We start from the raw sequence: 18,671 nt of genomic DNA on the forward strand, positions 1-18,671 counted from the left end.
CTTTAGAACACATTTAATACAAAACAACATTTCTTAAATATTTCAAACGTTGTTTTCCCCCAAAATTATGTCCATGTTCCTATATAAAAATATATATTGAAGAGAACCAACAACCATGAAATTCTAAGAAACTGTGAGTAATAAGAAATCTGTAAATAATGGGCCAGCATGAGCTACTCGTTCACACAACACATTTTTCTTTCAATCACATCTATGCTTTTCTTTCAACAGCTGGAAATTAGGTGGCACAACGTGGATTTAGGAAACACATCTACGGCCAGGTCTTTTGATACGTTCACCTGATGAACAACAACGTTTTGAAGTGCGAATAAAAGTGACACCCAAAAAGGTCTCTGGTTTCTAGGTTGCCATAGGAATAAGAGACAAGGTTCCTCAGCTCACCTCCAGATGCCTTTGACCTTTCTTTCAACTTTTCTGCAGCCATTTCAGTGTAGCTGGGAAGTTCTGACATCTTCACTCCAGATCGAGCTTCTGCTATTAGCTGACGAGCTCTCTCTCTCAGCTGCCGACGCCGCTCTTCATCTTGCTGCTAAGATATATTGAACAGTTGCCAACTCAGTAATTGACAGAAATGCAATTTCATTCTCAATCTGATCATCATGATAGGAACTGGTTTACAGCATGGTGCTTGGCCCACATTATAAATAGGACGCTCGATATCAGTTGGGTGTCACACCACAATTTTTAAAGACATCCATGCGTCAGATTATTTTTTTTAAGCATTCCCCAAATTATTACTGCATTAGAAACCTGATGATTTTCAATGTAAAGCTTTTGTAAATTATGTTCTATAAAAACACCTTGATGAAAATTTGCAGACACTTTAGTCTCAAAGTAATCACACCCAATGAGTGATTTGAGTGAAGATTTACTGCGGTTATAAAATCATTTTACTAAATTGAATTACTCATTTGAGTAGTATTCTGTCACAGAACTGAACTGAGAAGCCAGATATTGCTCTTAGTTACTCCAAGCACCAAGCTGACTTCAAAGTATAAAGTGGCATCAAATCTGAGGCATGTTCTTTGCCTTCAATGGATATTTTAATTTAAAAAAACCCAAAAAACCTAATGAAAATGACTGCAAGAACAATAGATGTACTCAGAGCAGAAAAGACTTTGCATCCCTTTAAAACATCCTACTAGTGGGGCTTCGGTCAATAATTCAAGGAATCATACTGGAACCATGCCAGATAGTGCTGTCTCACTAAAGCTCATAAATTAGAAGCATGATAATATTTCAGTTACATAAATAAGCAAAGTTCCACAGCATGAAATTTTGTAAAATACTAACCCACCATAATTAAAAAAAACTTCAGAAAAAGATCTATTTAAACCTATCTATAAGACTCACCATCTCCATAAGAGAAACTATTTCAGTTTTCACCACAAGCATGGGATTTTTGCTAAGTTAGGACTGTTCTTCCCCTCTCCTCAATACCAGAAATGCTCATAAAGTGCAAAGAAGTCAGTGCTTGGCTTAAATCTAACCTGCCAATAAGTTTATGTATTATTGACATAATGACCTGGATAAATCCCAGGTACAGGCTGTTGACCTGAACTAAGTGGAATATAACAAACTGCCTAATTTTGGAGAGCCATTCTGGCAGCCTTCCCACCAACCCAGAAACTTGAGCATCCCACACCTGCAGAGGCTGGTAAGAGCTGTTGCTAAGTGCTATTTAGTTTAAGCAATCATTAATAAAACAAGTGCAAAATACTAATTAGGTACATTTTATCCATTTCCATGTAAATTGTTTGTTTGTAGCTATTTACTCAGCATTGTTCTCGGCACAATAGAAAAAATGCAAATGACTGAATCAGAATGCAGCCCTAATGGGACTTTCTGTTTATAACCATTAGCCCAGAGGTGTGCTGTAATTCAATCCTCCAGCAGAAAGATTTAGCCTCATTAACAGCTTGCATGGGCAGGTTACAACTCATAAAACCCTACAGTAAACAAAGTATATGGACACAGCACAATATCTCGCCTCTGAGTGACAGAGTCCCGATTCCCTATCAGATTGCCTTGATTTACTTTTCTCCTAATGTCCTTCCCTGGAAAGACAATTCTGCCTGGGCCCTGCGAGGCAGCGGGATGGCACATGGGCTTTGTTTGCTTTCTCACCCTTTAACTTCCCAGAAGGCACAGAGCAACAGTTCTATCAAAATTTTATTTGGTAAAGTACACATTAGAAAAACAACTGGAAAGCTTCCCCTCCATGCCCCCCCCTTCCTATGCACTATAATAGATCAATTTAATTTAATTTCTAGCCAGCCAACTGACACAGCAAACGGTTTTATTTCGACCCACAGTATTTGGTAACATTAATTACATTGCATTTTACTTGAAATAAAACTGCTCAAATCTCTAATATTCCTAATTCCTTGGATATAGGAACTTAAATGACTTCTAAGAACAAATATACAAAACTAAGATTCCCCCATGGTTTAATGTCAAACAATTTAATCTACTTCAGCACATGTAATTTAAAATAGGGCCAGTTACGTGTTTGTGACAAAAATGCCCTAAACTGAGCTGGGTGATTTCTCCCTCTTTCCTCCCCTCCTCCTGAAAGAGAACTTGCATCCTGAATTATTAGCATAGTCATTAACATCCCGGGGATCTCCAAGCAAACACAGATTATGGTGGCTTGTGTTTGTGCTGATTAAGCCAATCATCACCAGCGGATAAGGGAGAAACCAGCCTAGTTCTTGCTTAAATTCAATTCAGGTATTTGAACCCTCCGTTACTGAGCTTGGCAGAAGAAACACTGGCAAGAAGGGGCAATGAAACTGAGAGCAGAAAAAGAAAACGGAGTAAGTTTTGAGGTACAGAAAAATAGTTAAACAGCATATCAAGCTAGAATTTGGAAAGGAAAGTACTTGAGAGAGGTACAGAGGCACAAACAAAAATATAAAAAAAACCAACCCAGGAGATATGAAAAGAAGCACTGCACCAAGAAAGGACCAAGCAAACACACATACAGTGACTTATTTTTCCCTGTACAATTGAAAAGAAAACTCAGTAAAATCTTCCACCCTCTGACATGCCAAAGAGACATTACAGTTCTCTTTGTTATTTCCCCCCAACTATTTTGTAATGGTTTAAAGATCTGCCATGCAGATGCACAGTGAGGAAAACTTCACTATTTAAGGACAAACTCTTCAAGAATAAGTAATGTAATTCCTTGTTTCCCTCCTATAAAAATGTATTGGTATGCAATTTTTATATTTCACAGTTCACTGACATCTCGGCAAGCTTTCTTCCACTGCTTCAATGGTGCTACTTTTAATTTTATCCTCCTTAGTCCTAGTAATTAAAGTGATCAGCAGTGGCATCCCAACGGCTTTGACACAGCTACAACCCCCTAGCTGACTCCGGCTTTTAAGGGAAAGGGGAAGAAAAAAAAGAACGGGAGTTTCATTTCACTGGAACAAGAAAATCAAGCTTCTCCAATCCTCAACTTTATCCAATTGTTCTTTCAGCAGCCTTTGGATCTTAAGAAACAAATAAAAATGGCTGCCATTAGGGGGTCCTGTTTGTACTCGCCGCAGACGGCAGTGACTGACATTACTTTGGCCAAAAATTATGCCGTGGATTTGGGAAGGTGAATTCGAATGTGAAACACTGGCAGGGCAGTTTCCGAGATCATTACCCAGCCAGCTGAGAGCTGCCCAACTCAGGAAAATATTGAGAGTGGTGGAGTCTTTTCAGGGCAAAAAACCCCCAAACACCCCCTTAAAAACCATCTCCTTAAATGACTAAAAATTTTGCAATCTTCTCACAGTAAAAAGAAAATAAACCACAAAATCTTCGCTAGGGATTTTCAGTCCTCCTTTGGTAGAATTTTGGGAGGATGCAAACTGACTTTACAGCAGAATTCTGATAATGTATCGTCCTCTCACTATAAAAAAAATACAATCTGGTGAACTGCATTTATTTGACATTGAAAAAGTAAATTCTTTACTGTGTCCATGGACTGGGGGACAAAATTAAAATTATAAAAATGCTTGTAATCCATAGCAACAAAATTAAACCAGAGTTGTACGAGAGGGAGCAATTCCTGAAGCTGTGGGTTTCAAAATGGTTCGTGGTCAGCCGTGAGTGCACAGTACATCTAAGAGAAAGAACTTGACTGCCACCTCTTTCATCATTAGACAGGAAGAACGGCTCTGTTATTAGCCATTCAGAAAGAAAAAGACTTCTGTGCTTGTCCAGAGGCAAGGATTACCAAAATGTACCTATTCAGGATTACCAAAATGTACCTATTCAGTTAGAAGAGAAGACAGAATTTTAAAAAAATAAAATAAATAAATAAAATTACATGAGCTTTAAAGGTTTGAGCAGGCTGGGTTGTACTGTGACCTTGATCGGCTCTTGTTTGAGTAAATAGGATTTGGGATGAAACATTAAAACTGTTTAGCTGATCTTTTCATACCATTTCAAACTTTTCTTATGTTGGTTTATAATATAACCAGACATGCTTGTAAATGGCCACACCTGCTCATTCCTCTGGGGATGGCCTGATCTCTGCCTTTGCTAACAAAGAAAGGACGGGAGAAAAAAAAATCAGCCTTTCTTGTTGCAAAACAGAGTGGAAAGTCAAAATCTTTCTCAAGTTTGTCCCATCTGGTCAGATTAAATCTTTGATCACCCTGGGGATCACATTTATGTTTGGTCTCTACCACTGTTTCAGAACAGCTCAAAATATTCAGGTAGTGAGCAAAATATGGATTGCTAAGCAAGGAACACTCGGCATAAACAAAAGTGGCTCTGGATTTCTGTGGCTGTTCAGATTGTAGGAGGTGGTAAGCAAAGACAGACATAAACATCTTGGGTATTTTCTGCCTTCTGCCTGGTCTCTACATCAGCTACTTCACTATTCATGAACTGCATGCAGCTTGAAAATATTTTTTCATGAAGGCATATCACAAAAAGTATCAAACTGCTGAAGCAGCTATTGGCTTAGAAGCTATGGCACCGATGCACTGATGAGACAAGACAGAATCAACACAGAAGAAGCTCAAAGTCATAACTGGAGGAATCACAAACAATATCTTAACAAAGCTGTCCCCTTTAAGAAAAATAGCTCCCAAAATTCACAATAAATGGGATGGCATGGCTGTAAAATGGAAAACATCTCCTTAAACCAAGGAGGCATTTTTAAAGAAGTAGCCAACAATTTATTTTGTTTTTATTTTTTAATTTTAAAAATAATTTTATGTTGTTCTGGAAAGTGTACAATTCAGTTGGTACAGTATTTCTCTGTGAAAAATAGTGGCTGTAGAAAAACAATCGACTGATAATTTAATTCCTTGTGTCATTGTGAAACTGAAAAACTCTAAGTTTACTGAATGGAAAAAAAAATATTTGAAAAAAAAGAATGGCTGACTAAGTAAGTATCACCTTGTGCTACATCCAAGGCCTCTTGCTGGTTGTCTGGCTGCTCTTTTGTAGGCAAAAAGGAGCTGAACGCTCTCTGGCTCCTTAGATCTGGTCCAACAAATGCACTGCCAGTCATGCACACGGATCCAGCTTAAAACTCAGTGTGAGCCTAAAAGAAGCTAGTCAAACTGGCACCTACTCATGCAGAAGTAGATAGATTTGTCATGACAGGCTGATTATTCAATGTAAAGAAACAGTTTAGCTTTTCTAATCTGGTACAAATACATCTTTCTCAGAGAAAAAAGTAAAAGGTCTAACAGTTCAAGTATTTATAAGTAAAGAAACCAACAAAAAAATTGTAACGTCAAAGTGAACCACAGGTATTTGTGCTGGAGCATTCTGCTAAACAGCCCCTAAGTTCTATTCAGATAAATAAGATTTAACCCATTTAACCATTTCAGAGCTGCACATCTCTGCGACAGAGGTGATCTCATCTGTTTCACACTGCACTTGGCTCTACTGCAAGTTTCAGGGACAGGCTGAGATACCCAATTCCAAAATCACGTTGTGTTTTCCTTCTGTCCTCGCTTGCTTGTGCTGGTGCAGAGGAAACACCCGGAAACACCACCGAGAAAGCTGACCTAAACCAAAACCAGAGACAAAGGCCTCCACTAACTTCTTCTCTGGAATTTTCCCTGCTTAGGCAAGTTTGTGCTCTCCCCCATCCAGGAAGTATAATTAAGGTCAACAATCACCTAAGGTGCTGGGATCCATGAGCTAGTTCTGCCTGTCATCATGACTGTCGGTGCTATTGGCATGACCCACAAACAGGGGCTCAAGCATGCCGGCTCAGAAATACCCTAAAATAGTGCCACCATCCAGACAGGGCAGAATCTGAGATGAACAGGCTAAACACGGTGTTTTCTGTGCCTTTCCACAGCTGAGTTACAGACAGAAGTTAAGAAAGCTGCTTACTCATTGTAGGAGTCAACATTCGTCGAGCTCCACTTAAGGGATTTTCTCTTGTGTAAACTTGACTTTATAATTTAAAAAAAAAAAAACGGGGGGAAAAAAAAAGCGGTGTTATGAAACAAAGACTTTTGGCAAGTGTATGGGATGCGTAAGCTGGAGAGCAGCATCTCTCAGACTGCCATCCTGGGAAGCTTCCTCCTCGGGCGGGCAGCCCCGCGCCAAGGGAGGGGACGTGCCCTCCTGAGGAATGCTCCCGAGTCACTCCCAGCCGAACAAAGCCAGCGGGCTGCAGGGGGCCTCCGAAAGTTGGTTTTCCTCCCCGCCTTCTCTCAATTTTTGGGGGAGGGTAACAAGATCCCTGTCTGCTTCTATGTGATGAGAATGAAAAGAACAAGTGCAAACCCCACATCTCCCTGGACCCTATTTTGCTGGTTTTTTTTTTTTTTTGAAAAAGTCCTGCAAACTGCTGGCAGGTTTTTTTAATGGAAAATACCAATCGCCTAAGATCTATACCTAGCCTTTTGCCAATAATGAGAAAACTTCACCTTCTGTCCCCAGCAATTCTTAGGAAATCTTTTGCTGTTATTCCTACAAATCCAATTACAGATTGTTGAGTAGCTAGTGGAGTAAGCTTATTGAGGAGTGTCACATCACTAAGTCGTGCGTATGTGTTTCAGTTTGTAATGTGGTCTGAGCCGCTGTAGAGGTGTCAACTTAAAATGCAAGTAAGTAGCAGAACAGGGCTAATCCCAGCCACTACTCCCCTGCAGCCAAATTGTAGCGCAATGAATGACAGTGGAAATGCAAAGATGCCACTGTGCTTATCACACACAGCCAGATGGTGGACCTGGATCAATGCACACATGCCACGATCAATGCATTTGATAAAGAATTAAGAAGAAAACTGTACATGTTATCAAAGAACTTGTACATGGCATAATTATGATTCTGCATGTGCTTACTGATGATATTGGAGACTCAGAGGCAGGTGATAATGAAACTGATAGGAAGAAATAGCTTAAAGGCTACAGCATATGGCCTCAGCACTAAGAAATCTTGTCAAATAGTTCAGAAAGCTTTTTTAACTGTTATTACAGGCTGCTCATAGTGCAAGCTGGTGGCAACGTTTTAATTTTTTTTAAACCTGAAATGTCAAAAAGTTACAAAAGCTGTACTTTTCAGAATGGTCCAGAAAATAATTAAGATGCTATTGTGTTTTAAACATGGCAAAAAAACTACAGGTAGAGAGAGCATTCACAATTTAGGGATGGGGGGAGTAGCTGGGCATTTAAATATACATATACAATTCTGTGTTTCCTGAAATAAATACATTTAGACTTTGAGGGAGCTTGTGGCAGCTTAAGGAATGTATCTTGGTAGCAATTTGCATCCAGCATGCCAATTTCTACAGATGCAGTTTCGATATTGTTGAAATTTCGGTATTATCGAAATGTATCGAAATGCACTCAACATCAAACGTAGAGTATCCCCCTGCTCGCATTTGTACTCTGTCAGCTGAGTTACAGACACCTTGGATGTGAAAGAAGGTAATTAAGATTTGTGGAAAATAAAGACTAAAGTAATAAAAAAATTTTTATAATGTATAAAAGGTACCTAAAATACAAATTCTCATGCTCCAGTTGATAGATGAGCTGTCTAATCAACGCCTGGACGTAACTTAAGTGCTCTCATTAGTGTGAAGACCTTCAGGCTAAATAAGACTAAATCCCTTAAAAATTGCTTCTGCAATAGAAAAATCCCCCTTACCATTTTCCTCTGCCTAAATCATATCAATTAAAAAGAGAGAAGGGGAGGGAGGGAAAGAGAGAGGCATTTTCACATGACTTTGTTTTAACTGACACTCAAAAATCTATCTTCTGAATCCAATTTAAAATGTCTAGGCAAAAAAAAAGTTCATTAGCAATCAAAGAAACAAAAAAATCACCCCGAGTTTAGTTTCTCTTTCACTTTGAACCTGAATCTTTACTCGGCGCTAAGGTGCATAATGCCCATTGAATCCTTCACCGTAACTTCTTTTTTCCACCCCAAACGTTTAATCAACATTGCAGTTTTACATTAAATGATAAAATTTATCAAAACGATCCTCCAGAATAGTGAAGCGCTTATTTTATTTTCAGCAGGCTGAGGAGGGACACTCTCCACCTCCCCCCTGCTCCCCGCCAACCCCCGAATTTCAATTTGTCCTGACAAACCATTGGGTATTAAATTCTAAAGGCACGCAGAGTGCATAAAGAACTGATGGCTTGATTAGCTCTTGTGGTGCAATTGAAGGAGCTGTCTCTCTCCCCGCTTCTCCATTTTGAGAAACACTTTGATCTTCGTTCAAGTCAATTCATGAACATCAACTGACAAGACTGCATGAAACACCCCAATGGTTAGGCCCAAACTCGTAGCAAACTATTTGGTTTCATTAAGGCTTTAGGAGAAGTGACCAGTGACAGTCCTTTCATTCAGAAGCCAACAGGCAAGTGACTATTTAAAGTTTAATGTGCACAATGTACTGCTGAAGGCCACTACACCTATAGTCAGTCACTCAAGTATGAATGCCTTTACCTACTATTTTGTGACATGTGAACTGCTAAGTGCAGCTGCAGTCTCATTAATGCATTCGCCCAGATTTGTCTGCAGGACTAAATAGACGATTCACGGAATTTCTGGTGAGAGAAACAACTGTATCTTCAAAGGAAAGGTAGAACAGCAGGTGCTATGTAAAAGCCAGCGATTAAAAACAGATTGGGTTTTTAAATGCGGCAATTTACTCGAGATTTGCACAAATGCAGCAGAAATATTATCTGTTCCGGTTGAAAATATGAAAGAATTTGAATCGCATCACCCGCAAAACACAGGGTGTTTGGGCTGTGTTGCGCTTTGCTACAGTACACTACTTACACATCACTCTTCCCCTTTTTTAGTTGCCCTCTCCAAAGAGTCCCACTTCAAAGAGTTCATTTTTGCACCAGTTCCTGTCAATGCAGGTCAGAAACACTAAAGTGGAAAGTGGCTGCAGTGCCGTGGCACAAAGAGTCTCCGCGGCTGAAATCAAACAAAGCCCAATTAAACTAATCATAACGTCCCAGTGAACACAAGGAAGCTCACCTGGTATTTCTGGACTTCTTGTGTGAATTCCCAACTCTACTCGGTACTTGGTACTATAATTACCCTGACCAAAATACTGTGAAATTACTGCTCTGATCTACTAATGGCTGCAAAAAATCCCGTCGCTGTGGTTCCATGCCAAGGGGCCGTAGCAAGGTGGCGCAATGCTTTCTGACAGAGACGACAACTTCGAAAAACTCAAAAGGGAAAATTAACGGGATGTGGTTTATGTTGCCAAGGACTGTTCATTAATTACCAATTTAATCACTGCTGGAGGCATGACATTACAAAAATCTGGCTGAAAGTTCTAATAGATTATGAAGACCACCTAAGAAGAGTGACCAAGAAATGTACAAAACAATTAATACTGTTTCACTGCTATCAAAGACACTCAGATTATTTTACATCAAGTGAAGCAAAAGAATTAGTAGCTTCACAGTGCCACCACTAGGAACTGTAAATACAATGGCACACAATTAGTAATGCACATGTGACTTTTCGTTCAAGGCATATATCCTTGGGAAAGCCAGAACACGATAAGGAGAACAAAAGAAACATTTTTAAATGAAATGAATAAAGATTTTAACTCTACCCTTGTGCATGCTGAGCAATCACAGAATAGGCAATGCAAAATACAGCTCTAAGTAATGGCGATATCATCCTGGGATTCACAACAGCATGTACTGAACATCCACACGGAAAACGTCCACAGCTATTAGCAGCGATAGAAAAAGAGCATTCCAGGGGCTGAGAAACCCGGGTCTCACTCCGCACACAAAGGGATAGCTCTGAAACAGAGACTTCTTTATTTTTTTCCCCCCTAATATTTATAAATGGATAGAAGACACTAAAATTTTGGAACTAATTTTGTTCAGATAATCTTAAAATTCCATTCATAAACTGCCAGCCTATTTTCTGTCAGCGTGTGAGTTAATGGTATGGCTGCAGACTGTGCAGCACCTTGAATTTACAGCCACATAATAAATAAATTTATATATTTAGGCCAGATCCTTAACTGGTGTAAACAGACACATATTATAGAGATAACAGCAATAAAAATCAGCTGAGAAATTCAAACATTTGTATATAAAACTGAAACTGCTAACATTTGTCATGCATTATCGAAGGTTATGCTTTACTCAGGAAATCCTTCCTGCTATAAAACTGACAGTGTATACTAATTCTTCTTAAAAATTCGTTTACTTGCACTAATTGATTTATTTTCCCAGCTACGTCAGGGACTTGTCTACAATATTTTTGTACAGTGAAGTATCACAACTTCATATTAAGAAAGTGCTTTAACAGACTAGATATGAAGCCAAAAAATGTAGAACCTCTTTGGAAAGTTACCGTTTTGTTTTTTTTTCATGCATTGAGGAACATTAAATAAAATAACTTGCTTGCTCTTGCCATCAAGGAATTGAGATCAGACTATCTCAACCTTAGTGTGTAGCTATAAAGAAGTAAATATCAGGTCAGTTGTGGGTTTGAAGTGATCAGTCAGCAGGTCTTTTCTCCAGGTAAAGAAAAGTATATTGTTAAAACAACTATAAAACTTAGAATGCTCATGAAATGTAAATATTCCACAGCATAGTCTTATCAGCTTACACCATATTTAACCACTTTTTAGTGGCACACAGACAAGACATATAAATGAACAACAGGGAATAAGTTACCAAAGCTCAGGGATTACCAAAATAATGTTCAATCTTTTTACCAATTAAATGGTAACTCCTTCTTTGTAATCTTGGGAAGATCTAGTGATCATATCTAAATCTGGTTGCAATTATCAGCATGACAGACTAGTCTTTTTTCAATCAATATTTTCCAATTAATATTAAAAGACCAAGGTTGCCACTTGCAAAGTCCTACACCTCCATAAATTCATGCTAGATGTTTAATTAATAAAGATCAGGTCTTAATTTTTTTTTAAAGAAAAACAAGATAATAATAATTTGAGAGTACTTAGATGAATTAACATGACCACCTCAATCACAGACATTTATTTTCCAACTGAGGAGACTACAAAAAAATCTAGCAGTGAACTGGATACCTTTCCTAATGCAATAGAAGTAAGGATTCTTGTTTGACACAGAAAAAAAAAAACTAAATGAAGCTATTTTGTACTCATTTTCAAGAACCTGAAAATACAATTGGAGGAAAGAACACTCGCATTGCCATCTTTCACTCAAAATAAAATATTCTATTTTTGCTGTTTACTCTGAATTTGCTTTTGATACCACTTCTGTCCATGTTGGCTCCAGTTTACATATTGTTGGCTCCAGTTTACTTATTGGAGGTAAGTTTGGACAGTTTGGAGTTTATTAGTTGAGAGGGGTAGCAGATTATTGCCGAACATGATCAATAAATGGGATCAGTTCTTAAAGCAGGTTTTTTTAGCATTTAAAATAATTCTTTATTTTTACTTTATTGCAGTCAGCATCTCCAGTATCTGTGCAAATGTATGCAGCCAAAATTAAAGATCATAAAGACTCATATCCTTTCACATTCTGTCACTTTCTGAAGCTCTTCTAAAAAGAACTTCCATTTCCACTAGTCTGGTGCATGCAAAAAAAAAAAAAAAGTTATCATTTTGCACTCAAATATTTATGAAAATGAAAAGTAATGGGCACAACAGATTGACACCTGAAGTAGAAAGAGCTTATTAAAAATGAATTAGATACAGCTGCAACAAGTCCTTTGAGCAAAGGAGTAATAAAAAGCAGTATTCTGAGCAAGGAGAAACAATCTCATGGCACAGCCCGTTCCTCTGCCCTCTGCACACAGCGTTTGTGTGTTTGGAGGAGACAGCTTTTCGGTCTCCTCTGTATCTGCAAAATCTACTACAAGAGTTGAGCATCATTGCCACTGCTCTTTCAAATCTTTCTTTTTTTTCAATATATACACATTGAGGCAGCTACCGCTGTCATTCAGCTTGAATAAACATAAAATAATGGTACCAGAGATAATTAAACCCAAATCTTTCTCCGTACAGAAAGCAGGGCAGCAACAGTTGGAATTAAGCACAGCAGCAGCCTCAGGATTATTCTCCAAACCCCCCCCAAGTCAGTTTGTGTTATTGTGGTTTTAAATTCTTATTGTTCAAAGAGAGTCCCTCACAATTTTTAGTGTAGTTATACTCAAATGCTGCTCTGAAGAAAGAATTACTGTTTTCCTATTTCACAAAAGGCAGAAGACAGAGTGATTCCCTCCAGGTATCATGCTATTGAACTCCTGCATCCATGAATCTATGCCAGATTCTAAATATGCAAAATTTTAGGCCAAATCCATATACGGGTGGCCCAGTCCTGTGCCTAAATTCACCAAGGAAGAATCCTTAGCTCATGCAAAACGCAAGTAACTTCAAAAACTATCTGTAGCCCCTGGTAGGGAGAAAAACACATCCTTTCCCAGATGAGCACTTTTCATGAATTCCATCAGATACAGCATTCCTTGCTAAAGCTGTCTGCCTAACAAAAACAAGTTAAAAGAATTTGACACAGGATTTAGGAGATGCCAGAAATAAAGCTAGTGGGCATAATCTTAATTTTCATCCTGCTCTGTATCCTCTAAAACAGAGTCTTATTGTGGCAGCACCTTTTACTTTCACTATCTCCTGGTCTTCAGCCCAGCCCTAAGCTCTACCCAGTAGCGTTCAGTACTTTATTTTCACTGTTCACTGTTCAATATGCAGGCCCATCAACGTGGAGCATTATTCTATACACAAAATATTCAAATCTTGCTCTGAAGACAGAATTGTAATTTCTTGATTTCTTTCTACAGTGCCCACATCTATGGTATTTAAGAGCCTCAAGAGCATTAATCACATACCCTTCTCACAACAAGCCATGGAAGAGTTATTACCCTGCTCTTCTGATGAAAACTGAGAGGGAGAGATCCAGCTAAAAGGATCTATCACTGGGTGCTTGCTCTGGGAAGCCTATTAGTTGGATTTTTTTTCAGTATACTAAGCTTTATAGCCATTTATATGTCTCAAGCACAGCTCCAATTGATTTCCCTGACAGACCTGGATGCTCAATATATCTGCAAATCGAACTTTTGCCTCAGAGTGATCCAGAAAGGAAGGACACAACAAATAGTGACCACCTGGAAGACATTTGGCTCAAAAGATTCAGTGGCACTGATCAGGAACTCAGGTAAAGGCAGAAGTACATTTAATTTTTTCAAGCACCTTAACCATGACCTCATCTTTTCACTCCTTGCAGTCCATGCTTCGTTTGTCGTACACCTTTCAATTTCTGCAATCAAAAGCACAGAGGTCCTCTGGACAAACAGCCTTCTACATCACCTCTATCCTCTGAGGAAAATGAGACACAATTGCTTTGGGGAAAATAGTATGTGATCACATAATTAAAGACTACATCATAATGCATATACACAAAGGAGGTTAATTAAAGTTGCCTGTGCATTTCTTAACTCCTAATTCCATTCTCTGTAATCATGCTGACTCCATAACCATAGCCATTTGAGTTTGGAGGGTAAATGACAGCTGCAGTAAATTTCAATTCTTTACGTGGCCCAGTCACTGAAAGAAAATAAGAAGATTTTGCCAACGGCCTTTACAGATATTTGCTGACAGCAGAGTTATGCTGAGATTCAAGAATCAGAGATTCCATCCCATGTTCTATAGATGAGGATTCCCCTCCTGGAAAGGCCTTTTAGGGCCCTGAGTTCAGAATATTTCCCACTCAGTGTGGTCCCCTCTAGGCTGTCACTTTGCCGGATAGGTCGCATAGCCCAGCTCCAGTCTCCTCACCTTTCCAACATCTCATTCCAGCCAAGCTGCCGCTGCTAACAACCATCACTACAGGTTGATATTTTACAGCATCTGGAGGGAGCAGATATGTTCCTTCCAGCCCTGTGATATTCACCATGAGAAAAGGCAAGTTAAATCAAAATGAGTAAGCTAATAAAAAGGCTCTCCTGGTTAAAAGCTAAGTGATTACAGCTGCTATATCAGATTGCAAATGACAGAAGCATCTCGTAAAAGAGTCACCACATGCACACATACATCAAGAAAGCAAGCAGAAAGGCTGAGCTGTTTATAAATCTACCATAGAGAAAGGGATCCATGAGGGGATCAGTAACTCTGTTCACAGAGCTCTTAAGCTAATTCTTCCAGTCTCCAAAGGGCTGCATCAATTTTAATGACACAGCTATGATCCTCCCAAACCATGAGCATGATTTCAAGGAGGTTCTGATCAATGCAGTCTCCTCTTAGACTTCAAATACCTGCACACATACCTCCATATGCTGCCTGGCATGCATACAGCTTGAGACTGAAGGCTTCTGAGAAGCACCAAATAAGCAAGCACAACACTGAAAAAATTTCTACCATGCTGCAAGGAAGGAAGAAATGGGAGAAATGAGGCTGTACTGTGTGCTTAGAGGGGAAACAGGAACACTGTTTTTTTCAAAATGGACTTTACCAAAACAAATCAGGCGGGCACACACCAAATAAACCTGTATTGATGGCCATGGTACAGATGTGGAAATTTCCTCCCTGTTGCTGACCCTGAGCAGTGCCACTACCCCTCCTCACTGTCCAAGCCCATGCACTGAACACTGCTCTCACCTGGTCACTGGGAAAGCAGAAACTCCTGGTTCTCACATGACACATGGAAAGTGCTAACAGCAAGGCCTAGGAGATGAGACTTTTCTAAAGGCACTAAGGACTCCACAGGCTTCACTTAGCTGGGGTGACTGGCAGCATGGTCTGAAAGACTAGGATGCTTAAAGCTCTTTCGGAGAAGGTATCAAAAAAGGTGCAATTGCAAACTTCAAGAGTTACTTTCAAAAGTATTGCCCCTGAACTATCTCTTCAAAGTTTTCTTATTTAAAATTAGATCTTCCTGTTTCAAACCATTTTCTTTTGAACCTCAATCCATCCTGAAAATGAACCTTGTCCAATTTCCACTATTAAATGCTGATTCTCATTATCACAACTCTCATTTGGATAACACACTACTACACATTACTGCACACTGACACATACAACACTGCTTTGAGTCAAAGTTCTTATTATTAACCTTAATGACCAAAAAGCCATGAATAGAAATAAGTCTGTGCTATATGCTAACAATCAAATGAGCAATGACCTGTAGAAAACGGGCAGAACTACATCAAATGGAAATGCCTCATCTCTACTAATCAAGTATGTTAAAGGAAAACAGGAATCAATGTGTTTTATCTTACACCTATATATGCTGATGCACACATGCATTCTCTTTCAGAATATGCACATGTAGGCATAGGTACATAACATACATACATGTTAAACACAGCTTTATATAATGTATATTATTATATACCAACTGTAAGAGTCTCCAAATCTCATCTCCATGACACACTTCAGAGCTGCGAAGCTTTTGTCATTCTTATGTGAAAACAGCTCAAGTCAAGAGTGCCCACTACAGAGTGCCCAGATTTCACATGGGCCAGGACCATTTGTTCCAGGACAGCTCTCCTTGAGCTTCTGACGGAGGCAGCAAGAAACTTTGCCTCTGCCAAGCTGCCCTAAAAGACTGTCCTTCCTTTTCCTGCAGGCTTCTAATTAATTTTTCAGCTTCTGTAACAAATGAAATAAGGTCCTGTAGGTAATCTGGCATCTGAGAGTAATCCTAACTCTCACCCTGAAAACCCTTCACCATCCCCTACCCTCCAGCTGGTTCTCATGGCCTGGCCACCAACTTCCTTATTGCGTAACTTCACATTGCCACCTACCCAGGGCACCTCTTCTCTGTATGCCACTGGGGCAGCTCCTTTTACTCCTGTCTGGATTTCATTAGCAGGAGTTTGAGACTAAAACAGGAAGTTTTGTTTCCCAATACTATGACCTGCATCAGAAGGGGCCTTGGTCCATAGGAGAGCAATGGTAAAAGATGCTCTTGCTGGACAGTGTCCATGCAGACAATTTTTATTGACACATAGGAACTTTTCTGAACTTCAAGGCTCCCTGACAAGATTGCAGTATTAACACAACTTTGACTGTTTTGAACAGATTTTTCAAGGGAATCTAACCATCTTTTCAAATTTTACCTATTTTTAATATGAGTAAAACAATGCTTTGTCAAACCTAATACAAAGAAAGAGATGATCAGGTTTTTTTGACATTAAAAAAAAATTTAAAAATATTACCCTGAGGCAGAAGAGCTGACAGGGAAGATTTCAGCTCAAACAATGAAATACTAGGAAAGTTGTAAAACCTTTGAAAATAGGAGCTTGTAATAAAAAATGTTAGGCAACTTGAATTATAGTTGTTTCTGCCTGAGTAGTTGCCTATAGTAACTCTCCTCTAATGCCATTTTCTTTATGAAAAGATAATTTTAAAAAAAATCCAAAGTGAAATTTATACTAAAATATATATATCTAGGAAAAACTTAAAAAACAGAAGAAGAAAAAATTATCTTATATATCATTGTACAAATAAGTATATAAATAAGACTTGTCTGTGTACACGAATATATTTCAAAGTAAAATGAAGTATTGGTCTATGGGAGGAATTTCTACAAAAAAGAAAAACCAGCATGGATCCAAGAGAGATAAGAAAAGAAAATGAAATATGTTAAAACACTGCCTTCATTTTTTGATTGTATGATCCCATTCCTGTAAAGAGGAAAATCTGCCCCTCAGGACTCAGCTCTGAAAGGTGGGAATCTGTAAAGATTCCAGCCTTTCTCTGTATCATTATTTTTCAGTTATATTTACACTCTCAGTTGCCAGTACAGTCTCTAATGTGCAAGAGTTAGAATCACAAAACCTGCATTGCAAAGGTTTGCATAAAAATCAATTAGCTTTCATCTCCAGAGAGTAGGGATCCTTCCAGGTCACCATGGAAGCCACTGGAGATGCAACCACAGCTGCTTCAACACTGGAGCTCATTCCCCAGCTCCACTTTCCCCCCTCACCAGCATAATCAACTTTGGTGATAAAAAGGAATTGTTTCATCAACTCTTTTACAAGACTGACACAAGTAGCTCCATTCACTGCAACAACACTTCTAAAGCAGCAAGGAGCTCACATCAGGGCTCAAGGAAATGATTTACATTAACTGAAAGAGAAGCAATCAGAAATAGCACAAATTACTCCACTATCGTTTAACAAGTGATGTTTGAGTTTCATCCCACCAGAAACTGCAGAGCCAATCAAAGAAGATGCCCCCAGACTTCTGCTTCCAAGGAAGTGGGAGGCACCTTTCTATTGTCCATAACATCAGGAGAAACAGGTTTTAGAAGTGAATGAAGGACACATGACACACCAAAGGCAGAGAAGAAATGTTCTGCAAGGACATGCCTCCCCCCACGACAGCACACACAACGCATTTTAACTCTGCAAACTGCAAGAGTGGCCCATGTTTCTTACATCGTTCAGCTGCTTATTGCGGGCTGGGATGAGGGTACTGGTTAGTTGTTTATTCCCTGCCTTTAATGCTGCATCTCTTCTTGCTTGCTCAAGCAGAACTCTCGCTCGTTCTTTAAGTTCTTCCTGTCTTGACAACATACGTTGCTTAAAAATAAAGAAATATAATTAACAGCAAGGCAGCCTCAGGGTACTGAAGGTTTATACAGTAGTTAATAGCCAGCGGCCTTCCTATACAATAAAGGTCAGGAGCCACATGAATTATGTCTTCATGAGGTGACAGCATTCTATAGAAATGAAAAGATGATCAAAATGTAAAAAAAAAAAAAAAAGTCATAGGCCTTTATAATGTAAATTGGAGTTCTCTTCCTTCCCCTTAAAACTTAATTTCTATCAACATTTAATGCCTTTAAACTGCAACTGTGGAAAAAACCCGACTGGCTTCACAGAAGCCATGTCAAACATGCTGTGTTTACTTATTTACTTTAATATGTATGTAAATATCGCTACAACAGAAATGCTTTGTTGGCTACTTATATGGGTACCACTCACTTATAACTTAAATTGAACACAATGAAGCTGGGTACAAGGCAAAAAACCCTCCAAAAATATCTGCTTCTACTGAATTTATGAATATGCACAAGTCCCTTCTTCTTACAAAGGACTGAGCCTACATTAAGAGCAGAAATAGCAAAAGGGGGTTCTGCACAGGCGACACAAGAACATGAGCAGCTCCCAGGCAGACACACTCCCAAGGGCTGGTTTCTTAGTCAAGGTCAACTATGAAGAAAGGG

The 18,671-nt window shown here is 39.0% G+C and overlaps 1 protein-coding gene across 7 annotated transcripts in view; it reads right to left on the bottom strand.

Annotated features, from left to right (window-relative positions):
* EHBP1 (EH domain binding protein 1) overlaps window positions 1-18,671 on the bottom strand; it is a 206,213-nt gene that overhangs the window by 52,593 nt on the left and 134,949 nt on the right. For 6 of the 7 annotated variants that reach the window (XM_084202226.1, XM_084202225.1, XM_084202224.1 and 3 more), the window contains exons 14-15: window positions 17,881-18,024; window positions 403-550 (exon numbers count right to left, since the gene is read on the bottom strand). In XM_084202226.1, coding sequence (XP_084058352.1) covers window positions 403-550; window positions 17,881-18,024 — 292 coding nt within the window. The remainder of the gene's footprint in view (window positions 1-402; window positions 551-17,880; window positions 18,025-18,671) is intronic. The other variant, XM_084202227.1, reaches the window with a different exon arrangement.

Source organism: Fringilla coelebs, assembly GCF_963513975.1.
Source record: "Fringilla coelebs genome assembly, chromosome: 3".
In the NCBI taxonomy this organism is placed as follows: domain Eukaryota; kingdom Metazoa; phylum Chordata; class Aves; order Passeriformes; family Fringillidae; genus Fringilla; species Fringilla coelebs.